General features: G+C 43.4%; 1 protein-coding gene across 6 annotated transcripts in view; it reads left to right on the forward strand.

Annotated features, from left to right (window-relative positions):
* The window catches only part of LOC140479741 (adhesion G protein-coupled receptor D2), a 287,369-nt gene that overhangs the window by 9,827 nt on the left and 250,659 nt on the right, over window positions 1–26,883 (forward strand). For 5 of the 6 annotated variants that reach the window (XM_072573840.1, XM_072573839.1, XM_072573842.1 and 2 more), the window contains 3 exons: window positions 4,001–4,642; window positions 21,746–21,940; window positions 24,812–24,897. In XM_072573840.1, coding sequence (XP_072429941.1) covers window positions 4,001–4,642; window positions 21,746–21,940; window positions 24,812–24,897 — 923 coding nt within the window. The remainder of the gene's footprint in view (window positions 1–4,000; window positions 4,643–21,745; window positions 21,941–24,811; window positions 24,898–26,883) is intronic. The other variant, XM_072573844.1, reaches the window with a different exon arrangement.

Raw genomic sequence — 26,883 nt, forward strand, 5'->3', positions numbered from 1 at the left:
CGAAACATTGTATTGAGTGCCATTATTGTCTGACACCGCCCCCCTCCCAGCCACAGCCAGCCCTTGCCTAGCCTCCTATTTCTGTTGTTCTTGGAAGAACAACTTTATTTGAACTCCTCAACATCCATTATATCATTCCTCTGTCAGTGACACAATGACTAATGGCTTACACAAAATTAAACAGAACACTCCAATAAAACACACAATTGAAACGTACCAAACTCAAACACAAGATTTTTACCATTCTTTTGAACATGGAGAAAATTTATTGTGAATTACATGCAACTTTAACTGCCATCCTTAACTTTAACATTTACTTCATTTCTCTGTTTTTCACTCTGTACACAAAAAACATTTATAGTCGCAAACCTAGTCAGCTTAAACACACATGCAGCTTTTAACTCTTTGCTGTACCCTATCCTGAATACATAGATAAATATCCTCAAACAGAACACTCAATTACAAATTCCATATCTCCCACTTTTTCTGGAACTTCTAAGCACTTTTTCTCATCCATCAATTTTCAGACAAAAATAACTACTACAAAACAAACTACATTGCACCTGTCCCTTGTTACTCCCAAAGAGATTACCTTCATGCACCATTATGTGTATTTTGTATTGGGTCAGTTTAATCTGCTGCTCCCTTTCACAGTGGTTTCCCTGCAAGAACTAAACATCAGGAGCCACTCAATGCCTCCCACATCCTTGAAACTTATTTCAGCCTCTTGGTTTATGCACAAATCTTGTCCCAGATTTGGATGCCAATTTTATAAGATCTTGGAGTTTTCTTCACTTTTAATTGTAAGACCTAAGACCTATCGACTGAGTTTGGAGAGCCAATCTAAAGGTTACTAGTCCTGCTTAGTCACAGCACTTAACCCAGGTGCAAGTACACTATCACAAGTTTTACAGAATTTATTAAGTTTGTCAAAACCAGTACAAAAGAATGAGTATTTAATAAGGCAATTGACTTAATTTATTCATAAAGAAATATTGGATCTCAATTTCCTATGTTTCTTCCTATGTTATGTTGACACATTTTCATTCTGTCTAATAAAAGTAGAATACTGCTTTTATTCAGAATGTTTTGAAACATTCTGAACTCAACCTTAACTCTGTTTCTCCCTCCACAGATGCTGCCAGAACTCCTGAGTTTCTACAGCATTCTCTGTGTATTTCACCTTTAGTTTTCTTTATGCACAGTGCATCATTAAGAATCCTTGGCTACTCACGACACCCTGGGCAGGCTAGGAGACATCCTGAACTCCAATTGGCTTCAAGGGGATGAAAAGTTTACAAATTGTTCTGGTTGTCTAAACTTGTTCATGTTCCAAATTCCAGATTGGTTTCTTTTAAAAGTGAAGTCACCTTCTTGTAATATCAGTTCTTACCCTTTCCTGATTGGTTCCCTGAGATGTAAATTCTTCATAAGACTCCCTTCTTGACTATGATTTGCTTCTGTTCTTTTTACCATTTCTTACAACGGGAATAGGTCATTTTAAAATATATTATTTACTCAGTAGTTCAGGAAAGGAAGACTTACTCTATCATATCCTCTGAACTCAATGTCTCAGGTTTAATAATTTAATGAGAGTTCCTCATTAAACCAAATACCTTATCAGTGATTATTTGTTGTTAGGGGCATCTGCTGGGCAGATTTTTGACGAGTGGCCATTGGTACTTGGGAAGAATTCACTTTTTTAAAGTGAATGGTAAAGTTGCATATAACCTTAACACTTTACAATATAAAGGCAATACAGAAGGCTACACAGGAGAGTAGTACTTCAAAGTATATAGAGTGTGTCTAAGATACAGTGCATAATGACAATCAATGTGTAGAGTCCAGTGTATATTTGATACAGGGTCTTGAGTAATAAAGACCAAAAAGGATTATACAATGTGCAATTAGTTTTGTGATTATGACAGAATTAAATTCAAATTTAAAGAACACATTTAGCAAAATGTGGCTACTTCTGTCTCTGTCTCTCTCTGTTTCTCTCTCTCTCAAACACTTCAAATTAAAACTAGTCTAATGTGGTCTAGTCTAATGTAGAACATAACTATTATCCTCTGCACAATAGTGTTTCACCTATCCTCTGATGATGGCAATGCCAGCTACTTGATAAGGATTTAATGATGTGAAAGTATGTAAGCTTGCTCATTCAAATTTGTAAGTTTCAAGTTCTTGTCTTTTGTTATGAAAATAATTATAGTTAGGCTCCCCACCACTCCAAAGGTCGGGTGACAATCCGAGTCAGTCACCTAGTGCAAAAGTGACCTGCATTAATTACAATTAAGAAATCAGAATACAATGTAATTCCTCACTTGCTTAGTCAAGTCAAAATGATCAATTATTGAAAAATAACCTGACTCCACAATGTAGATGTGAATTGCAATTGCTTTGAGTTACTAGTTTCTGTTGTGAGCTCAGAGATCAAGGTATATTGAGGTAAAATTAAAGGAAGACAGCTAGTTATTCTGAATTAGTATCACCATGTTCTCATTGCTGGCTACTCGAGCAGCATTTCTGATGTGTTCTGGAAATAGTTTTCTATTTTATCCTTGTCCACGAAGCACCATACTTTAGGAAAAGTATGAAAACTTTCTAAAGGGTGCTAGAAAAGATTTATGAGGACATTTGCAAGGATGAGATGCTTCAGTTTTGTGGGGAGATTGGAACAGCAGGTGTTGTCCTTTAGAGAAGAGAATGTTGAGCAGAAATTTGACAACTGTTGAAAATCATGATGAGTTTGGACAACTAGATAGTGATAACCAATTCCTATTGATATAAGAGTGAAGAACCTGGGGTATTGATTCAAGATGAAAGTCAAAAGAAGCAATGGCAGCATGAGGTAGAATTTTATAACCTAGCATGTGGTTAGATCAAGAATACACTGTCTGAAAATGTGGTGACTTCAGATACAGAATTCGTTAAACCCCTCAAGAGAAATACTTTGCCTGACTATGGGGAAGAGATGAGTAATTAAGTTGCTTTTGCATAAACATGGTCAAGTTGAGTGGCCTCTTTCTCTGCTGTAGCCAGTCTATAACTGTATGGTTTTATTTGAGGAAGGCAGTGTGTGAAGTAACTTGCAATTCCTCAAATGCACAGCCCTTAAGCTGAAACTGTGAGTGAGGTAGAATCTGATATGTAGGTCGAGGCCGGTGAAGTTCACATAGAAACTCTTAGCGTTCTTTAACTTCATACGTGTATGTGCTACTCTTTTGGGGGGCGGGGGGCTATCCTGTTGAAGTAATTCAAAGTGTTTATCAATAACTTACATGAGATTGTAACATGACAGGATTAAGTGCCCTTTCATGAATGTTGTTGATCGAAAGTTTCACTCTGAAAAATCTATTATCGACAGAGCTTTTATCAAATATATATAGATATATATATATCACTTGCTATATAATGTAATTAATATGAGCTTGATAATATTTGATTCTCCATGAATCCCTGTCAATTTAAGGACTGTGTTTTCAATATTCTTTATATGTTACTCAATTGTGTTTCCCTTTTGATGAGCTCGACAATTTACCTAAGGATGAAACAAATCTTTATAGAAAGCCATTTATTTCAGTGCACTGTAAAATATTAATCTTGGGTCAATTAATTTAGGATTATTTCCTCTCTCTTTAAATTGTTGTTGCTGTCATTAGCCATTTAAATCCAATTATTTTCCCCCACTCCCATGACATTATAAAGTCAGAATACCACATACCATTGTTGTGCAGTAAGTACTTTAAAGAGTACTTCACTACACGTCATTGGATACAGGAGAATTTCAACTCAGTTCAACCTGAGACAAAAAAGTTGACAACACATGGACTATAAATGAATTTAACCTGACACAACCGCTGAAAAAAAAATTACTGCTATTTCAGTTCACTTGCATTCGAGTTAAACCTAGAAAATGGAAGAAATGTTTGGATAAGACCCACTGGGGATGAGTAAAACACTACAGCACAGTCATTATTTATCTCCATCTGTTTAGGTACTTTTGGTTCACACATTCTGACCTTTTCCAGCCGAACTGACACCAAATATGCCAAGCTTCTGAAGCAGTTCCCTCAGTTGCATTCGGTCACCGTTTGCGCTCAAGTGCAGTTCGATTCAACTTATGTGGGAGTTTCCACGGTCTTCTCCTATTCAGTGCCTTCATTTATCAACGAGTTCCAGCTCCGCGCGAACATTGTCCGGGGGCAGCACATTCAGCTTGCGCTGCTCGTCCATGGTGTGCACAGCCCTTACTCACAAGCGGTTGACAATAATGGTCGCTGGCACCATCTCTGTGTGAGGTGGGCCCGCCAGGGCGGGGATTGGGCCATCGCAGCCGATGGGGCTGTCATTTCATCCGGGGAGCAGCTTTACGTCTCAGATGACATCGGAGCGGGCGGCGTGTTCATCGTTGGCCAAGAGCAAGACACCTTTGGGGGATCATTTAAGAAGGATGAATCTTTTGTCGGGAATATTACCCAGCTCCACATTTGGGACCGTGTATTGAATGCTGACGAGATTCGAGCTTTAGTAGAAGATTGTTTGGTCATTTCGCTGGGATTGTTCTTCCAATGGAATATTTCCAGCTTTGAAATTGAAACGTCGGTGCAGGTCCATGAGGGATTTTCACAGTGTAAAGGTAATTTGTCCAAAAAGATGTCTCTTTTCTATTTGTGGGACTGCATTTTTTTCCTTTAAAAGGCAGAGGCTGTTTTGTGCACAATAAAAGTGATAGCATTTAAGTTTTAAACAGTTACAAAGTATTTCATCGTAGAAAGATAATGGGTTAATTCCAACGGGCAGGTTCGCTGCTCCTGGGGTGGGGTCAGAGCCAGGATCTCGATCATTTAATTAGCTTTCCCTTATTTAATGAAGGGTTTTCAAATGTAACTGCAGAATTGGAAAACATTCCTTAAGAGTTATTGAATTATTGGGAAGGAACAGACCAGGAACTGAAGCCACGGTGCACTTGTAAGGAAGTGGCAGATGGAGTTGAGTTTGGATAAATGTGAAGAATAACATTTCGGGAATACAAACAAGAACAGGACGTAAAAATTAATGGTAGGGCTCGGGGTAACGTTGTCAAACAGAGAGACCTAAGGGTTCAAGTACATAGTTCTTTGAAAGTTGTGTCATGGGTAGACAGGGTGGTTAAGAACGCATTTAGCACACTTACCTTCATTGCTGAGCCCTTTTGAGTATGGCAGTTGGGACGTCATGTTGAGGTTAGACAGGACATTGGTGTACTCATCTGGAGTACTGTGTGCAGTTCTGGTCACCCGTTTATACAAAGGATATTATGAAACTGGAGAGGATTCAGAAAAGATTTACCATGATGTTGCAGAGAATGGACGGTTTGAGATATAAAAATAGACTGGAAAGGCTGGGACTTTTTTCACTATAGCTTAGGAGGTTGAGAGGTGACCTTCTAGAGGTTTATAATCTAATGACACCCATAATTAGCAAAATAATCTGGGGTGACCTTACAGAGGTTTATAAAATCATGAGGGTCACAGATAAGGTGAAAAGCAAAGGTTTTGTTTTCCCTAAGGTTGGGGGGGGTTAGATATTCTTTACACTGTTGGTGGCTCGTATGTGGAAGCCACTGCCAGGGAAAGTGGTGGGTGCAGGTACAGTGACAGTGTTTAAAATACATTTGGATAAGTTAATCAGTAGGAAAGGTTTGGAGGGATATGGGCCAAGTGCAGGCAGGTGGGACTAGGTTAGTTTGGGATTATGGTCAGCATGGTCTGATTGGACCGAAGGGTCTGTTTCCATGCAGTATGACTCTATAGCTTGTTCAGATATGTTATGACACACCTCCAGAGAAGGTAGGACTTGAACACAGGCCTTCCAGGCCAGAGCTAGGGACACTACCACTGCACCACAAAAACCCATTGGTGCACTTGGAATATTTCCACATTCATTGAATTAATCTGAAAAATTGCTGGATGTAAATAGGATCAGAGCTGTGAGAGATAATGTGATTTCTAAAATTCTAAAACTCCTATTAAAGTGAATGAAGTAAGTCTTGGATTTTTTAAAAAAATGTGTTTTTCCCTTTAAGGTGAAAGTGAAAGTGTGCGAATTGATATTATTTGAGCCAAATAATGGTTTTCAAATAATGTAATGCTTTTCCACATTTTCATCATTTAAATGCTTGCAGTTGTGTGAAGTTGCATGGAGATATCAGGAAAGGCAGAATAATGGAGAGGACTGCTCCCCAGTGGTACAAAAAAGCATAGTCAGGAATGAAACCACTGCACAGACACTCGATCCCATAAAAAAAGGGATGCTTTTATTTGTCAGTGCTTTCATTCCAAAGAAAGTTTGCTCTCAGGATTGGAAGAATACATTTCATGATAAGAAAATAGTGCTTGGGGAAATCGAATTGCACATGTTAGTTTTGTATTTTTGATTGTTCATGTCTTTGATGCAAATGTTGCACAGCAGAAATCCAAAATGATTGCAGCTAGAGATGAGGGAGGGATCTGAGAGTGCATGCCTTCCCATTGCTTTCTACTGAGACCCAATGGATCTATTGTGAGCAGAATCTCTCCAACAGGGACAAGTACAGCGCATAATCAGAGCAATCAGTTTAAAAGCAAGTCAGGAGCAGTTTTGTTCTGTCATTTAGCACCACATAAGTCAGTTACCCACATCTGAGCACAGTGGAACCCTGGCACTAATGCAGATGCACCAGGTAAGTTACAAATGAGACATATTGCATTTGTGCTGCAGAATATGTCCACTTGTCGATTTAGGCAGTTACCAGCACTACTCCTTCGTATAGAGGGCCTTATAATTAGGAGTATGGGCAGTTAGGGCAGGAAAATGCATGATCACCATAGGCAAATGTTAAATATGTACTTGACAGAAAACATACTAAGAGACACAAGCCATTAGTTTTCAAACTGGCATGTAATCCAGTGAGGTTAGAGGTATCTCCTTTGGGTAATTAAAGGAAACTCATGGGAAGGCTTAAATGACTGTTCATTGCCTCTGGCTGTGTGTTGTGGAAGGCTCACTGCTTCAACAGCTCTTGCATCAGGTGACAAGACCCAAGTAACTTGCTGCTGAGTGGATCCTCATTATCCACAACATCTTCAGTGATAATCCGGTATCATAACCATTGGCTCCTACAGTGGTCTAGTATCAGTCTCACTCTGCTCCTACAGTACTCCAGCATCATTGTCACTCTGTTCCTGTTGTAGTCCAGTATCACCGTCACTCTGTTCCTACAATAGTATCACGGTCACTCTGCTCCTACAGCTGTCCAGTATCACCGTTACTCTGTTCCTATAGTAGTCCAGTATAACTGGCACTATGTTCCTACAGTAGTCAGCATCACAGTCACTCCGCTGCTACAGTTGTCCTGTATCACCGTCACTCTGCTCCTACAGTAGTCTAGGATCACTTTCAATGTGCTCCTACAGTAGTCCAGTGTCACTGTCACTCTGCTCCTACAGTAGTCCAGTATCACTATCACTCTGCTTCTACAGTAGTCCAGCATTACAGTCTCTCTGCTGCTACAGTCGTCCAGTATCAGTCATTCAGCACCTACAATAGTCCAGAATCACCGTCACTCTGCTCCAACAGTCGTCCAGTATCACCATCATTCTGCTCCTACAGTCTTCCAGTATCACTGTTAATGTGCTCCACCAGGAATTCACTATGACTGTCACTCTGTTCCTACAGTTGTCCAGTATCACCGCCACTCTGCTCCTACAGTAATCTAATATCAATGTCACTCTGCCCCTACAGTAGTCTAGTATCCCTGTCAATGTGCTCCTACAGTAGTCTAGTATCACTATAACTCTGCTTCTACAGTAGTTCAGCATCACAGTCACTCTGCTGCTACAGTCGTCCAGCATCACAGTTACTCTGCTGCTACAGTCGTCCACCATCACAGTCACTCTGCTGTTACAGCCATCCAGTATCACCGTCACTCTGCTCCTACAGTAGTCCAGCATCACCGTCACTCTGATCCGACAGTCTTCCAGCATTATTGTCACTTTACTCCTACAGTAGACCAGTATCACTGTCACTCCGCTCCTATAGTAGTCCAGTGTCACCGTCACTCTGCTCCTACCGTCTTCCAGTATCACTGTCACTCTGCTTCGACAGTAGTCCAGCATCACTGTCTCTTTGCTCCTACAGCAGTCCAGTTTCACTGTCACTCTGCTTTGACAGTACTCCAGTATCACAGTCACTCTGCTCTTGCAGTAGTTTATTACACCTGTCAATGTGCTCCTACAGTAGTCCAGTATCACCTTCATTCTGCTCCTATACTGGTCCAGCATCACTGTCACTTTGCTCCTACAGTAATCTAGTATAACTGTCACTCTGCTCCTACAGTAATCTAGTATCACTGTCACTCTGCCCCTACAGTAGTCCAGTATAAATGCCAACTTGCTCTACAGTAGTCCAACTTCACAGTCACTCTGTTCCTACAGTCGTCCAGTAACACTGTCAATCTGCTCCTTCAGTAGTCCAGTATTGTCACACTGCTTCTACAGTAGTACAGTATCACTGTCAATGCGGTCCGACAGTAGTCCAATATCACTCTTTCTGTGGTAGTCCAGTATCACCGTCACTCTGTTCCTACCGTCTTCCAGTATCACTGTCACTCTGCTTCGATAGTAGTCCAGCATCAACGTCACTCTGATCCTACAGTCTTCCGGCATCACCGTCACTCTGCTCCTATAGTAGTCCAGTATCACCGTCACTTTGATCCTACAGTCTTCCAGCATCAACTTCACTCTGCTCCTACAGTAGTCCAGTATCACTGTCACTCTGCTCCTACAGTAGTCCTGTATCACTGTCACTATGCTTCTAAAGTAGTCTAGCATTACTGTCAATGTGCTCCTACAGTAATCCAGCATCACCGTCTCTCTGTTCCTACAGCAGTCCAGTATCACTGTCACTCTGCTCTGACAGTAGTCAAGCATCACTGTGACTCTGCCCCTACATTAGTCCAGTATCACTGTTACTTTGCTCCTACAGTCTTCCAGTATCACTGTCAATGCACTCCGACAGTAGTCCAATATCACTATCTCTGCACCTACAGTAGTCCAGTATCACCATCACTCTGCTCCTACAGTAGTCCAGTAACACTGTCAATCTGTTCCTTCAGTAGTCCACTATTGTCACACTGCTTCTACAGTAGTCTAGTATCACTGTCAATGCACTCCGACAGTAGTCCAATATCACTATCTCTGCACCTACAGTAGTCCAGTATCACCATCACTCTGCCCCTACAGTAGTCCAGTATCACCGTCACTCTGTTCCTACAGTAGTCCAGTATCACTGTCACTCTGCTCCTACAGTAGTCCAATAACACTGTCAATCTGCTTCTACAGTAGTCCAGTATCACTGTCAATGCACTCCGTCAGTAGTCCTATATACTCTCTCTCTGCTCCTACAGTAGTCCAGTATCACTGTCACTCTGCTCCTACAGTGGTCCAGTATCACTGTTACTCTGCCCCTACAACACTCCAGTATCACTGTCACTCTGCTTCTACAGTAGTCCAGTATCACTGTCACACTGCTCCTTCAGTTGTCCAGGATCATTGACACTCTGCTTCTACAGTAGTCCAGCATCACCGTCACTCTGCTCCTGCAGTAGTCCAGTATCACTGTCACTCTGCTCCTACAATAGTCCAGTATCACTGTCAATGCGCTCCGACAGTAGTCCAGTATCACTGTAACTCTGATCCTACAGTAGTCCAATATCACCGTCACTCTGCTCCTACAGTAGTCCAGTATCACTGTCACTGTGCTCCTACAGTAGTCCAGTATCACTGTCACTCTGCTTCGACAGTAGTCCAGCATTACTGTCAATGTGCTCCGACAGTATTCCAGCATCACTGTCTCTCTGCTCCTACGACAGTCTAGTATCAGTGTCACTCTGCTCCTACAGTAGCCCAGTATCACTGTCACTTTGCTCCCACAGTAATCCAGTGTTGCTGTCACTCTGCTCCTTCAGTTGTCCAGTATCACTGTCACTCTGCTCCTGCAGTAGTCCAGTATCACCGTCACTCTGCTCCTATAGTAGCCCAGTATCACTGTCTCTCTGCTCCTGTAGTAGTCCAGTATCACAGTCACTCTGCTCATGCAGTAGTTCATTATCCCTGTCAATGTGCTCCTACAGTAGTCCGGTATCACCATCATTCTGCTCCTATACTGGTCCGGCACCACTATCACTCTGCTCCTAATAATAATCTAGTATAACTGTCACTCTGCTCCTACAGTAATCTAGTATCACTGTCACTCTGCCCCTACAGTAGTCCATTATAAATGCCAACCTGCTCTACAGTAGTCCAACTTCACAGTCACTCTGCTCCTACAGTCATCCAGTAACACTGTCAATCTGCTCCTTCAATAGTCCAGTACTGTCACTCTGCTTCTACAGTAGTCTACTATCACTGTCAATGCGCTCTGTCAGTAGTCCAATATCACTGTCTTTCTGATCCTACAGTAGTCCAGTATCACTGTCACTCTGCTTCTGCAGTAGCCCAGCATCACTGTAAATGCACTCTGACAGTAGTCCAATATCTCTGTCTCCCTGCTACTACAGTAGTCCAGTATCACTGTTACTCTGCTCCAATAGTAGTCCTGCATCACTGTCACTTTGCTCCTACAGTAGTCCAGCATCACAGTCACTCTGCTTCGACAGTCGTCCAGTATCACTGTCACTCTGCTTCGACAGTCGTCCAGTATCACTGTCACTCTACTTCGATAGTGTCCAGCATTGCTGTCACTCTGCTTCGATAGTAGTCCAGTATCACTGTCACACTGCATCTATAGTAGTCCAGCATTACTGTCAATGTGCTCCTACAGTAGTCCAGTATCACTGTCACACTGCGTCTATAGTAGTCCAGCATTACTGTCAATGTGCTCCTACAGTAGTCCAGTATCACTGTCTCTCTGCTCTGACAGTAGTCCAGCATCACTGTCACTCTGCCCCTACAGTAGTGCAGTATCACTGTTACTCTGCTCCTACAGTACTCCAGTATCACCGTCACTCTGCTCCTATACTGGTCCAGTATCACTTTAACTCTGCTTCTGCAGTAGTCTAGTATCACTGTAAATATGCTCCTGCAGTAATCTAGTATCACTGTCACTCTGCCTCTACAGTAGTCTAGTATAAATGCCAACCTGCTTCTCCAGTAGTCCAACTTCACAGTCACTCTGCTCCTACAGTGGTCCAGTAATACTGTCAATCTGCTCCTTCAGTAGACCAGTGTCGTCACACTGCTTCTACAGTAGTCTAGTATCACTGTCAATGCGTTCCGACAGTAGTCCAATATCACTGTCTCTCTGCTCCTACAATAGTCAGGTATCACTGTCACTCTGCACATACAATAGTCAGGTATCACTGTCAATCTACTCCTATGGTAGTCCAGCATCACTGTCACTCCGCTCCTACAATAGTCCAGCATCACTGTCACTCCGCTCCTACAGTAGTCCAGTATCACTGTCACTCTGCTTCAACAGTAGTCCAGCATTACTATCAACGGTATCCTACAGTAGTCCAGCATCACTGTCTCTCTGCTCCTACGACAGTCCAGTATCACTGTCACTTTGCTCCTTCAGTAGACCAGTATCGCTGTCTCTTTGTTTCTACAGTTGTACAGTATTCCTTTCACTCTGGTCCTGCAGTAGTTCAGTATCACCATCAATGCGCTCCCACAGTAGTCCAATACTCTGTCTCTCGGCTCCTATAGTAGTCCAGTATCACTATCACTCTGCACCTACTGTCTTCCAGTATCACTGTCACTGTGCTCCTACAGTAGTCCAGCATCACTGTCACTGTACCGCTACAGTTGCCCAGTATCGCAGTCACTCTGCTCCTATAGTGTTCCAGCATCACCGTCACTTTGCTCCTACAGTAGTCCAGTATCACCGTCACTCTGCTCCTACAGTAGTCCAGAATCACTTTCACTCTGCTTCTACAGTAGTCCAGCATCACTGTCTCTCTGCTCCTATGGCTGTCCAGTATCAGTGTCACTCTGCCTCGACAGTAGTGCAGTATCACTGTCACTCTGCTCCTACAATAGATCAGTATTACTGTCACTTTGCTCCGACAGTAGTCCAGTGTTACTGTCACTCTGCTCCTACAGTAGTCCAGCATCACCGTCACTCTGCTCCGAAAGTAGTCCTGCACCACTGTCACTCTGCTCCTACAGTAGATCAGTATTACTGTCACTCTGCTCCTACAGTAGTCCAGCATCACCGTCACTCTGATTTGACAGTATTCCAGTATCACAGTCACTCTGCTCCTATACTGGTCCAGTATCACTGTGACTCTGCTCCAGTATCCAGTAGTCCAGTATCACCGTCACTTTGTTCCAAAAGTTGTCCAGTATCACTGTCACTCTGCTCCTACAGTAATTAGATTACTTACAGTGTGGAAACAGGCCCTTCGGCCCAACAAGTCCACACCGACCCGCCGAAGCGCACCCACCCATACCCCTTCCCCTACATTTACCTCTACATCTAACACTACGGGCAATTTAGCGTGGCCAATTCACCTAACCTGCACATCTTTGGACTGTGGGAGGAAACCAGAGCACCCGGAGGAAACCCACGCAGACACAGGGAGAATGTGCAAACTCCACACAGTCAGTCGCCTGAGGCGGGAATTGAACCCAGGTCTCTGGCGCTGTGAGGCAACAGTGCTAACCACTGTGCCACCGTGCCGCCCACAATCTAGAATCACTGTCACTCTGCTCCTCCAGTAATCTAGTATCACTGTCAATCTGCTCCTTTAGTAGTCCAATATCACTGTCACTCTGCTCCTACAGTAGTCCAGTATCACTATCATTAAGCTCCCACAGTAGTACAGTATTACTGTCACTCTGCTCCTGCAGTAGTCCAGTACCACTGTAACTCTGCTCCTTCAGTAGACCAGTATCGCTGTCACTCTGTTCCTACAGTTGTACAGTATCCCTTTCGCTCTGCTCCTGCAGTAGTTCAGTATCACCGTCAATGTGCTCCCACAGTAGTCCAATACTCTGTCTCTCGGCTCCTATAGTAGTCCAGTATCACTGTCACTCTGCTTCTACAGTAGTCTAGTATCACTGTCACTGTGCTCCTACAGTAGTCCAGCATCATCGTCACTGTACCGCTACAGTTGTCCAGTATCGCAGTCACTCTGCTCCTTTAGTCTTCCAGCATCACTGTCACTGTGCTCCTACAGTAGTCTGGTATCACTGTCACTGTGCTCCTGCAGTAGCCCAGTATCACTGTCACTCTGCTCCTACAGTAGTCCAGAATCACTTTCACTCTGCTCCTGTAGTAATCTAGTGTCACTGTCACTCTGCTCCTGCAATAATCTAGTATCACTGTCACTCTGCCTCTACAGTAGTCCAGTATAAATGCCAATCTGCTCCTACAGTAGTCCAACTTCACAGTCACTCTGCTCCTACAGTAGTCCAGTAACACTGTCAATCTGTTCCTTCAGTAGACCAGTATTGTCACTCTGCTTCTACAGTAGTCTAGTATCACTGTCAATGCGCTCCCACAGTAGTCCAGTACTCTGTCTCTCGGCTCCTATAGTAGTCCAGTATCACTGTCACTCTGCTCCTGCCGTCTTCCAGTATCACCGTCACTCTGTTTCGACAGTAGTCCAGTATCACTCTCACTCTGCTCCTACAGTTGTCCACCTTCACAGTCACCCTTCTCCTACAGTCGTCCAGTATCACTGTCAATCTGTTCCTTCAGTAGACCAGTATTGTCACTCTGCTTCTACAGTAGTCTAATATCCCTGTCAATGTGTTCCCACAGTAGTCCAATACTCTGTCTCTCGGCTCTCATAATAGTCCAGTACCATCGTCATTCTGCTCCTATCATCTTCCAGTATCACCGTCACTCTGCACCTACAGTGGTGCAGTATCACTCTCACTCTGCCCTATAGCACTCCAGTATCACTGTCACTCTGCTCCTACAGTAGTCCAGTATCACTGTCACTCTGCTCCTGCAGTAGTCCAGTATCAATGTCACTCTGCTCCTGCAGTAGTCTTGAATCACTGTCACTATGCTCATACAGTAGTCCTGAATCACTATCACTCTGCTTCTACAGTAGTACAGCATCACCATCACTCTGCTCTTACAGTCATCCAGCATCACTGTCACTCTGCTCCTGCAGTAGTCCAGTATCACTGTCACTCTGCTCCTGCAGTAGTCCAGTATCACTGTTACTCTGCTCCTTCAGTAGACCAGTATTGCTGTCACTCTGCTCCTGCAGTCTTCCAGCATCACCATCACTCTGCTCCTGTAGTAGTCCAGTATCACCGTCACTCTGCTTCGACAGTCCTCTAGTATCATTGTGTCTCTGCTCCTGCAGTAGTTCAGTATCACTGTCAATATGCTCCTACAGTAGTCCAGTATCACCGTCACTCTGTTCCAAAAGTTGTCTAGTATCACTGTCACTCTGCTCCTACGGTCGTCCAGTAACATTGTCAATCTGCTCCTTCAATAGACCAGTATCGTCACATTGCTTCTACAGTAGTCTAGTATCACTGTCAATGCACTCCTACAGTAGCCCAGTATCACTGTCACTCTGCTCCTACAGTAGTCCAATATCACTGTCACTCTGCTTCTACAGTAACCCAGCATCACCATCACTCTGCTCCTACAGTAGTCCAGTATCACCGTCACTCTGCTCCTGCAGTAGTCCAATATTACTGTCACTTTGCTCCTACAGTAGTCCTGAATCACTATTATTCTGCTTCTACAGTAGTACAGCATCACCATCACTCTACTCCTACAGTCTTACAGCATCACCGACACTCTGCTCCTTCAGTTGTCCAGTATCACTGTCACTCTGCTCCTGCAGTAGCCCAGAATCACTAACACACTGCTTCTATAGTAGTACTGCAGCACTGCTCCTACAGTCATCCAGCATCACCGTCACTCTGCTCCTACAGTCATCCAGCATCACCGTCACTTTGCTCCTCCTCTTCCAGCATCACTGTCACTCTGCTCCTACAGTAGTCTAGTATCACTGTCACTGTGCTCCTACAGTAGTCCAGCATCAACCTCACTGTCCCCTACAGTTGTCCAGTATCACTGTCACTCTGCTCCTATAGTCTTCCAGCATCACTATCACTCTGCCTCTACAGTAGTCCCGCGTCACCCTCACTGTGCCCCTACAGTTGTCCAGTATCACCCTCACTGTGCCCCTACAGTTGTCCAGTATCACCCTCACTGTGCCCCTACAGTTGTCCAGTATCACCCTCACTGTGCCCCTACAGTTGTCCAGTATCACTGTCACCCTGCTCCTATCGTCTTCCAGCATCACCATCACTCTGCTCCTACAGTGGTCAAGTATCACTGTCACTCTGCCCCTTCAGCACTCCAGTTTTTCTGTCACTCTGCTCCTGCAGTCTTCCAGCATCACCGTCACTCTGCTCCTGCAATAGTCCAGTATCACTGTCATTCTGCTCCTGCAGTAGTCCAGTATCACTGTCACTGTGCTCCTACAGTAGTCCAGTATCACTGTCTCTCTGCTCCTGCAGTAGTCCAGTATCACTGTCACTGTGCTCCTACAGTAGTCCAGTATCACTGTCACTCTGCTCCTGCAGTAGTCCAGTATCACTGTCACCCTGCTCCTGCAGTAGTCCAGTATCACTGTCACTATGCTCCTACAGTAGTCCAGTATCACTGTCACTCTGCTCCTGCAGTAGTCCAGTATCACTGTCACCCTGCTCCTACAGTAGTCCAGTATCACTGTCACCCTGCTCCTACAGTAGTCCAGTATCACTTTCACTCTGCTTCTACAGTAGTCCAGTACCACTGTAACTCTGCTCCTTCAGTAGACCAGTATCGCTGTCTCTTTGTTCCTACAGTTGTATAGTATCCCTTTCACTCTGCTCCTGCAGTAGTTCAGTATCACCATCAATGTGCTCCACAGTAGTCCAATACTCTGTCTCTCGGCTCCTATAGTAATCCAGTACCACTATCACTCTGCACCTACTGTCTTCCAGTACCACCGTCACTCTGCTCCTACCGTCTTCCAGCATCACTTTCACTGTGCTCCTACAGTAGTCCAGCATCACTGTCATTGTACCCCTATAGTTGTCCAGTATCGCAATCATTCTGCTCCTATAGTCTTCCAGCATCACTGTCACTACTCCTACAGTAGTCCAGTATCACTTTCACTGTGATCCTGCAGTAGTCCAGTATCACTGTCACTCTGCTCCTGCAGTTGTCCAGTATCACTGTCACTCTTCTCCTACAGTCGTCCAGCATCACCTTCACTCTGCTTCTACAGTAGTCCAGTATCACTGTCACTGTGCTCCTACAGTTGTACAGTATCACTGTAGCTCTGCTCTTTCAGTAGACCAGTATCACCGTCACTCTGCACCTGCAGTGGTGCAGTATCACTGTCATGTGCTCCTATAGCACTCCAGTATCACTGTCACATTTCTCCTATAGTCTTCCAGCATCACTATCACTCTGGTCCTACAGTAGTCTAGTATCAATGTCACTGTGCTTCTATAGTAGTCCAGTATCAGTGTCACTCTGCTCCTGCAGTAATCTTGTATCACTGTCACTATGCTCCTACAGTAGTCCTGAATCACTATCACTCTGCTCCTACAGTCTTATAGCATCACCGTCACTCTGCTCCTACAGTCATCCAGCATCACCGGCACTCTGCTCCTACAGTCGTCTAACATCACCGTCACTCTGCTCCTCGTCTTCCAGCATCACTGTCACTCTGCTCCTGCTGTAGTCCAGTATCACTGCTACTGTGCTCCTACAGTAGTTTAGTATCACTGTCACTGTGCTCCTACAGTAGTCCAATATCACTGTCACTCTGCTCCTACAGTAGTCCAGTATCGCTGCCACTGTGCTCCTACAGTAGTTTAGTATCACTGTCACTGTGCTCCTATAGTAGTCCAGTATCACTGTCATTAAGCTCCCACAGTAGTACAGTATTACTGTCACTCTGCGCCTGCAGTAGTCCAGTACCACTGTAACTCTGCTCCTTCAGTAGACCGGTATCACTGTCTCTCTGTTCCTACAGTTGTACAGTATCCCTTTCACTCTGCTCCTGCAGTAGTTCAGTATCACCGTCAATGTGCTCCCACAGTAGTCCACTCTGCTTCTACAGTACTCCAGCATCACTGTCACTGTGCCTCTACAGTAGTCCAGCATCACCGTGACTGTACCCCTACAGTTGTCCAGTATCACAGTCACTCTGCTCCTATAGTCTTCCAGCATCACTATCACTCTGCTCCTACGGTAGTCCAGTATCACTGTCACTGTGCTCCTACAGTAGTCCAGTATCACTGTAATTCTGCTCCTTCAGTAGACCAGAATTGCTGTCTCTTTGCTTCTTCGGTAGTCCAATATCGCTGTCACTCTGCTCCTACAGTCTTCCAGCATCACCATCACTCTGCTCCTATAGTGGTCCAGTATCACTGTCACTCTGCCCCTACAGCACTCCAGTATAGCTGTCACTCTGCCTCTACAGTAGTCCAGTATCACTGTCACTCTGCTGCTGCAGTAGTCCAGAATCACTATCACTCTGCTTCTATAATAGTACTGCATCACCGAACTCTGCTCCTGTAGTCATTCAGCATCACTGTCACTCTGCTCCTACAGTCGTCCAGCATCACCTTCACTCTGCTTCTACAGTAGTCCAGTATCACTGTCACTGTGCTCCTACAGTTGTACAGTATCACTGTAGCTCTGCTCTTTCAGTAGACCAGTATCACCGTCACTCTGCACCTGCAGTGGTGCAGTATCACTGTCATGTGCTCCTATAGCACTCCAGTATCACTGTCACATTTCTCCTATAGTCTTCCAGCATCACTGTCACTCTGCTCCTGCAGCTGTACACTATCACTGTCACTCTGCTCCTACAGTAGTCCAGTATTACTGTCACTCTGCTCCTTTAGTAGTCCAGTATTGCTATCACCCTGCTCCTGCAGTCTCCCAGCATCACCATCACTGCTTGTACAGTGATCCAGTATCCCTGTCACTCTGCTCCTATAGTCTTCTAGCATCACTGTCACTCTGCTCCTACAGTAGTCCAGTGTCACTGTCACTCTGCTCCTATAGTCTTCTAGCATCACTGTCACTCTGCTCCTACAGTAGTCCAGTGTCACTGTCACTCTGCTCCTACAGTAGTCCAGTGTCACTGTCACTCTGCTCCTATAGTCTTCTAGCATCACTGTCACTCTGCTCCTACAGTAGTCCAGTGTCACTGTCACTCTGCTCCTACAGTAATCCAGTATCACTGTCACTCTGCTCCTACAGTAGTCCAGTGTCACTGTCACTCTGCTCCTACAGTAGTCCAGTGTCACTGTCACTCTGCTCCTACAGTAGTCCAGTGTCACTGTCACTCTGCTCCTACAGTAATCCAGTATCACTGTCACTCTGCTCCTACAGAATTCCAGTATCACTGTCAATCTGCTCCTACAGTAGTCCAGTATCACTGCCAATGTGCTCCTACAGTAGTCCGGTATCACTGTAATTCTGCTCCTTCAGTAGACCAGAATTGCTGTCTCTTTGCTTCTTCGGTAGTCCAATAACGCTGTCACTCTGCTCCTACAGTCTTCCAGCATCACCATCACTCTGCTCCTACAGTGGTCCAGTATCACTATCACTCTGCCCCTACAGCACTCCAGTATAGTTGTCACTCTGCCTCTACAGTAGTCCAGTATCACTGTCACTCTACTCCTACAGTAGTCTAGTATCACTCACTCTGCTCCTACATTAGTCCAGTATCACTGTCACTGTGCTCCTACAGTATTCCAGTATCACTGTCAATCTGCTCCTACAGTAGTCCAGAATCACTTTCACTCTGCTTCTACAGTAGTCCAGTATCACTGTAACTCTGCTCCTTCAGTAGACCAGAATCGCTGTCTCTCTGCTTCTTTGGTAGTCCAGTTTTGCTGTCACTCTGCTCCTGCAGTTTTCCAGCACCACCATCACTCTGCTCCTACAGTGGTCCAGTATCATTGTCTCTCTGCTCCTACAGTAGTCCAGTATCATTGTCTCTCTGCTCCTACAGTAGTCCAGTATCACTGTCACTCTGCCCCTACAGCACTCCGGTATCGCTGTCACTCTGCTCCTACAGTAGTCCAGTATCACTGTCACTCTGCTTCTGCAGTAGTCCAGAATCACTATCACTCTGCTCCTACAGTAGTCCAGCATGACTGTCACTCTGCTCTTACAGTAGTCCACTATCACTGTGATTGTGCTCCTACAGTAGTGCAGTATTACTGTCAATCTGCCCCTACAGTAGTCCAGTATCATTGTCACTGTGCTCCCACAGTAGTGCAGCATTACTGTCATTCTGCTCCTACAGTAGTGCAGCATTACTGTCATTCTGCTCCTACAGTAGTCCAGTATTACTGTCAATCTGCTCCTACAGTAGTCCACTATCATTGTCACTCTGCTCCTACAGTAGTTCAGTATCATTGTCACTCTGCTCCTACAGTACAAATGAAATAAGAAACCTTTTCCCTTGTACAGCACTTTACACACTTTCAGCTCCCTAAGTAAGCAATTGAGCACTTTTTAAAAATAATGCGGTCACTGTTTTAATTTTGCTTCCTTTCTTAAAGGCTCCTGAGACAGCAGTGTCCAAACTCAAACCTTTTATGAGCTAGAAAGATGTGGGCAACTGATACTTGGGGCACCATCGTATCCATAACTCTCAACTTCTTGGCTCGGAACATTCACACAATGCCTTACCTCTTGCTGGGTCAAAATAAAGGAAATCCCTTCCCTGTAGCACTGTGAGAGTTCATACACCTGAGGATTACAGTTGTTCAGCAAGGCAGCTGACCACCAGCTTCTCTGGGTATTTAGGGATGGAAATTCACTGCTATCTTCGCCAGCAATGTTCATATCCCCCAACAAATCTTCCCCCTCTCCCGACCTGGTGAAGGGCTTATGCCCAAAACATCAACTCTCTTGCTCCTCAAATGCTGCCTAACCTGCTGTGCTTTTTCCAACGCCAAACTTTATCGACTTTGACTCTCCAGCATCTGCAGTTCTCACTGTCTCCAAATTTACAAGCATTCCTTTGTGAAGGTAATAAGCAGGATGGATAAAGGGGAAGCAGTGTAATATATTTGGATTTTCAGGTGTTTGATTAGGGACGCACATTCGGCTACTTAATAGTATAAGCCCAAGGTGTTGGAGGTTGTATATTTGCATGGTCAGAGGAATGCATTAATTAATAGAAATTGGAAAGTTGGGATAAGGGGTGCATTTTCAGGCTGGAAACATAATTAGAGGAGTATCAGAGGGATCAATGCTGGGGTCATAATTATTTTCAATCTGTATTAATGGCCTGGATGAAGAAAGTGAATGTCCTACAGCCAAACTTGTGGATGACATTAAAATAGAATCCCTGCAGTGTGGAAGCAGGCTACTGGGCCCATACTATCCCTCCAAAGAGCATCCCACTCAGACCCAGATCCCCCCCCCCCCCCAAATAAGTCTGCATTTCCCATAGCTAGTCCACCTCGCCTCTTTGGACTGTGGGAGGAAACCAGAGCACCTGGAGGAAGCCCACGCAGACACAGGGAGAATGTGCAAACTCCACACAGACAGCCGCGTGAGTCTAGAATTGAACCTACGTCCCTGGTGCTGTGAGGCAGCAGTGCTATTCACTGAGCCATCATGCCACACCACATGGGAAGGCAAACAGTGACAAAATCACAGAGTCTGCAGAGGGACATGGATAAGTCATGTGAGTGGGCTGAAACTTGGCAGATAGACTATAGTGTAGGGAAATGAAGGTACGCACTTTTGCAGGAAGAAGAGAGGAGCTGAATATTACTCAAATGGAAAAAGACGGCAGAAAGTTATGAACAAACGGATTTAGGAGTCTTCATCCATGAGTCAGAAAAAGTTAGCATACAAGTGCAGTGGGTAAAAAGGAAGGTAAAATGGGACGTTGGCCTTTATCTCAATGGAGTATAAAAATAGTTACTTTTTAAAAACTCTCTAACGAATTAGTCAAACCATAGCTGGAATGTCACAAACCATTTTGGTATTCATATATAAGGGAAGATACATTGGCATTGGATGCATTCCAGAGGAAGTTCTCTTGGCTGATATCAGGTATGGACGGACTGTCCTGTGAAGAGAGGTTGAATACATTGGGCCCTTACTCTTTGGAATATAGAAGAGTGAGAGGTGACCTTGTTGAAACAAATAAGATTCTTAGAGGACTTGAGAAGGTAGATGTAGGAAGAGAGTGTTTCCCCTTCAGAGAGGGTCCAGGACCAGAGGGCATAATCTCAGAATGAGGGGTCACACATTTCAGACAGAGATGAGGAGAAATGTCTACTCTGTTGGCAGTCAATCTGTGGAATTCCTTCCAGCAGAGTGCTGTCAAGACTGAATCAATAAGTAGATTCAAGGCTGAGAGAGACAGATTTTTAATCAGTAAGAGAATTGAGGCTTTTCAGGGAAAAAAGGCAGGGAAATGGAAGTGAGGATTATCATATCAACCATGAATGGCACAGCAGACTCCATGGGCTGAATGGCCTATTTCAGCCCCTATATCTTATGGTCTTCTTTGATTTGGAAATTACTGGAGGTTTGATTTAAATAGATAGTTTGTCAAAGCCAGCACAGTCATAACAGGCAGAATGGCCTCATTTGCTGCAGTGTCATTTGAAGATTCTAGGATTTGTAACAACGACTTAAAGTGCTTCTTTGTCTTGTGGCTAAAGGTATTTTCTCCCCCTCCCCCCCAATGTAGGTGATGGATTCCAACCCACTGAACCATTTGACATTTTGTGGGTTGATGGAACTTTGCCCCGTTTTCACAACATCTCATCAGATGTCAGCCACCCAGTTAATAAAGGAGAATGTGTAGCCTTTGACCCATTAACTGGAGCATGGGAATCAGAAAACTGCTCAAAACAGAAAGAAGCACTCTGTCGATATGACAAAGGTGAATTTACGTTTTTGTTTTGATGTTTTAGATGTCATTTCTGTGAGTGAACCTCACCAAAAATGCCTTTGTTGTTTTGATAGGAATTGAATATGTTCATTTGTGTGTTTCTTTCCATATGATAGCCTTGATTATTGTTTGTTGGTTGAGTGGCGAGAGGAGATATTGCATAGATTACGTGGCACTGGTCATTTAGTCAACAGGAGAAAAGTGGGTTTTATAAAATAAAAAACTGATGTGAAACAAATACAGAACAAGTTTGTGTTTATTTCAATTGGATGGTAATAAAGTGCACAATAATTATGAGTAAAGGCCAGTCAAAACCTGTGATAGCGAGTTTTGAGATTTGTAGCTCAGGTTGAGGTTCCGGATATAAGTTAATTCGCTGAGCTGGAAGGTTCATTTTCAGACATTTCATCACCATACTAGGTAACATCATCAGTGAGCCTCCAGTGAAACACTGGTGGTATGGCCTGCTTTTTATTTATGTGTTTAGGTTTCCTTGGGTTGGTGATGTCATTTCCTGTGGTGATGTTTACAACAAGCAAAACTAATGTCATTTACAAAATATCTTGCAAGAACTGTAACAAACACTACATTGGACAAACAAGCAGAAGACTAACCACCAGGGTACATGAACATCAACTAGCCACAAAAAGACATACCCACTCTCACTAATATCTTTACATACAGATGAGGAAGGACACCAATTCGACTGGGACAACACATCCATCCTAGGACAAGCCAAACAGAGACACACGCACGAGAAATCCTAGAAGCATGGCATTCCAACCGGAACTCTATCAACAAATACTTTGACTTGGATCCCATTTACCACCCCCTGAGAAAAAGAACAGGGCATGACATCACCAAATGACATGACATCACCAAAGGACATTACATCACCACAGGAAATGACATCACCAACCCAAGGAAACCTAAACACATAAATAAAAAGCAGGCCATTACACCAGTGCTTCACTGGAGGCTCACTGAAGATGTCACCTAGTATGGTGACGAAATGTCTGAAATGTCTGAGCTCTTTGCAGCTCAGTGAACAAACTTACATCTGAAACCTGTGTTGCTCTGTCCCATTCTCTTTCTAACCATGTGCTATTACCATTCTCTTCTCTCGCCTCATATATTGTGTTCCCGCCCTGAGTTTTCCCTTCTCTCTCTTCCCATCCAACCAGAGTTTCCCTAGACAGTCATACCCCTATGCAAGTCCTGTTACTGCAGTAGCAGATGCTGAAATGATTGCATGTGGCACAAGCAGAACTCAGTAGGAACCTGTGAGACTTGGGATGGAGCGCAGCTGGAATCAGAGTGAGCCATGGACCGGCGAGCAGACAGTAGTGTGTTATAGATATTTGAAGGCTAGCATTGCAATAAGTTTTGCTGCACTTGAGAGAAACACTTGACTAAAAGCTGACCTTCGTTGAGGAGTTGATGTGCTACAATGGACTCAACATCCTTGGGTTCGGAAGTTAAAATTGTCTAGAGCTTCTGTCCCTGACTGCCCAGTGCATTCTGTTGCACATGTGCAAAATTAAACCCTTATTAAGCAATGTTGTTCTAAATTTAAGTACTCCTCTGGAGTCAAATGATAAGCTTCTGTTAAACTTTTAAGACTCACTTTTCAAGAATGACCATACAGGCAAAATGCCAGAAGGCCTCTGATACCATGCATCAGGATCCAATGTTTGCCTTCTCTGTAGAAACAATTAATTTGGCAGCTGATTTGTCATTTCACTAGATTCCAGCATTGTAACAAGCATTATGAAATTCCTAAAATTTCAAGAGTTGCTTCTCTAATTTTGAGCTGTATGGTGAGAAACTTGCTTCAGTCACAACATTAATAAGACTCCAAATTGTGGAGTCATATTCCTGACGGACTGTACACTTTATAGTGAAGAGTAAAAGCTCTGGTCGAACATTGTCAGGTTTTGACAAAGCCTTTTGCCCACATGCTAGGTTTACTGGTTTCTTTGTAGTTGAGACATCGGTTGAAGCTGCAGAACAAGATCAGTAACTCTGTAAGACTGAACAGTGTAAATTGTTTTCTGTTTCCATCCTAGACTTGCGTTTTTTTCCAGGATGAAGTCTTGGAAGAAACTTTCTGGCTTGCATTGATCAGTTGATTTTGACCAAGGCAATTTACTGACACCGTAAACAAGTTATTGAGAGCATTTTTGGAGATTAACTTCTATAGGCACGTATGTTTGATGTTTCTTTGAGGAGCATTTAGATTGGGACCCATTCAGCAAAGTCTAAGATAATGAAGCATTCATGATGACTAGTCAATTGATTGTAACACTGCACAAAGGTGTCATGACTGAGTGTTGTCTTTAGATGAAGTGAGGATAGAGGGCAGAAGATAGAAAATCTTGTAGTCATTTGAGAAATGGAAAAGATAAAATGATTGGAATATCAGGCTGGAAGTTGTGGAAATGAACTGCTATAGGGCCAGTAATTTTATATCAAGAATGTTGGAGCAGATGTCTGACATTAACAGAAAATAAACTTTTGAGGACAGGAATTTGATGCATTCTTGAATTATTTTCACTATATTACAAACATTTTAAAATGGCTGTAGTATAAAATGAAAATTATATTTACAGCGGCAAAACCTCAAGAATCTAATTGTATGTTTTAGTTAACATCTTGATGCCAACAGCTTCCCAATCTGGATCATTCTGTCCACTCACTATTATTCTGAAATAAGAGAATAATAGTGACAGTCTTCATAAAGTTACGGAACCGTTCAAGAAAACCTTGGAATGTTCAGATGGATTTTTGTTTTTTTTTACTAATTACCATTTCATTATCACAGTTTGTAAAATATTCCAGTATTGTCTGTTCTCCTTTCAGATATATATGAACAAATGCAAAACTTGTCTTCTCTTCCACCCTCTCCATTTTTCCTACAAGTTAAAGCAAATTCCATTCGTGTTTCAGTAAGTATTTAATTGTTCGGAGTAGTTTCCTCACGATGTCGATTTGTTGGAGAAAGAGAATTGTGTAGTGGGCGGCACGGTGGCACAGTGGTTAGCATTGCTGCCTCACAGCGCCAGAGACCCGGATTCAATTCCCGCCTCAGGCGACTCTCTGTGTGGAGTTTGCACATTCTCCCCGTGTGTGGGTGGGTTTCCTCCCACACTCCCAAGATGTGCAGGTCAGGTGAATTGGCCATGCTAAATTGCCTGTAGTATTAGGTAAGGGGTAGATGTAGGGGTATGGGTGGGTTGCGCTTCGGCGAGGCGGTGTGGACTTGTTGGGCCGAAGGGCCTGTTTCCACACTGTAAGTAATCTAACCTATTGACCAGGTGAGGAGACATGGAGTGATTTCGTTACATCAGAGATTTGAATCTTTTAAAAGCATATTTACAAATTCAGTGAGTATTTCTGTTTCTGTACATAATGAACAAGCCAAATGGGTTTTCTTTAGTTAACAAAACAGGGATTAGTACAATAAAACACATCCAGGTAAACAATTTAAAAATGTAAGAATATGTCCCAACTTCGGCAACTTTTGTGCAAAGATATTCACTCAAACCAAACACGCAAAAATACTAACAAGAGAGTAGAGAAAGTTAACTTGAATCAAGTTAAAGTTCATTAAATAAGAGGTCACTGGGTGTGATCTAGCTGAAACTATCCAAAAGTGTGGATCCTCAGCTGACAGCTTGAGGTTGTAGCTGGTGTTCTCTCCACTGTCTTGAAATGCTGTTGTCAAAACTTTCTATTAAAAGCTCTTAGTCTGTTTCCAGGATGCAGGCATCACTTAAACTGAGCAGAGATCTGAGATCTTGTATGGAGATGGGGAATGAGCAGCTTTCCCTCACTGTCAGCTGCTCATTTTTTCCAGTTCAAATCCACCCACAAAACTAGGTTGGTCACGTGAATTCTCTTGAACTGCTGTCCAGAGTTCAAAACTCCATTGTATCTTCCAAAGGGTAGCTTTGAATAGCTCAAGTCTGCACTGCCTGCTTAAGAAAAATGAAGGTAGTTTGTCCAAGTGACTAACTTCTACAAAGTTTATTATTTCATGATTGCATAACCACGAATCTCTAATTTTGATAAGATAGAAAGAAAGCTACATACATGTTTCCAGGTGTTTTTTGTCTCTGGGAGCATTTTCATAGGCCCGACATCTTCACCCCAATGAAGTAGAAAGTGAACGACATAGCATTGCAAATTCGTAGCTTATTCCTTAGTTTTAGTCACTGCCCTTGTTTTGGTTTAAAAAAAACAGTACTTTTTAAAGTGTCCAATGTCAGTTTCCAGACTTAAAAATGTGAATTTGACATGAGCATGACTTTGTTGAGAGTGTGGTGCTGGAAAAGCGCAGCAGGTCAGGCAGCATTTAAAGAGCAGGAGAATTGATGTTTTAGGCATAAGCCCTTCATCATGACCTCCTGATAAAGGGCTTATGCCCGAAAGGTTGATTCTCCTGCTCTTCGGATGCTGCCTGACCTGCTGTGCTTTTCCAGCACCACTTTCTCAACTCTGAGCTCCAACATCTGCAGTCCTCACTTTCTCCTCCTCCATGACCATGACTTTGTAACAGTTGCATCAAAATAGGCTGTTTCTAAATAAAAGCTCTAAAATTGATTCATTATAATGAATGGACTCTAGTCTCCTGTATTAAATCTCAGTGGGACCATGGTCATTTATTGAATTTTAAATAATTGCCAAACCGAATTTTTTGCAGCAAAATGTTTTTGAAATGAAAAGGTTCTAAATGGCATTTACAATTGAAACAATTTTAATATCTGATCATTTAAAAAAATGTGCTAGAGATTGTTCTAATCGTGAGCTAATGGTGGTGAATATAAAAGATTCTAAACCATATTGATCTCGCATGTTAATCTATCAGAAACTAAACATGTTGAAGGAATATTCATGTGGAGTTATCTTTATATTCTTACTTACTAAATAGA

This window comes from Chiloscyllium punctatum, chromosome 7 (genome assembly GCF_047496795.1).
Source record: "Chiloscyllium punctatum isolate Juve2018m chromosome 7, sChiPun1.3, whole genome shotgun sequence".
Lineage (NCBI taxonomy): Eukaryota > Metazoa > Chordata > Chondrichthyes > Orectolobiformes > Hemiscylliidae > Chiloscyllium > Chiloscyllium punctatum.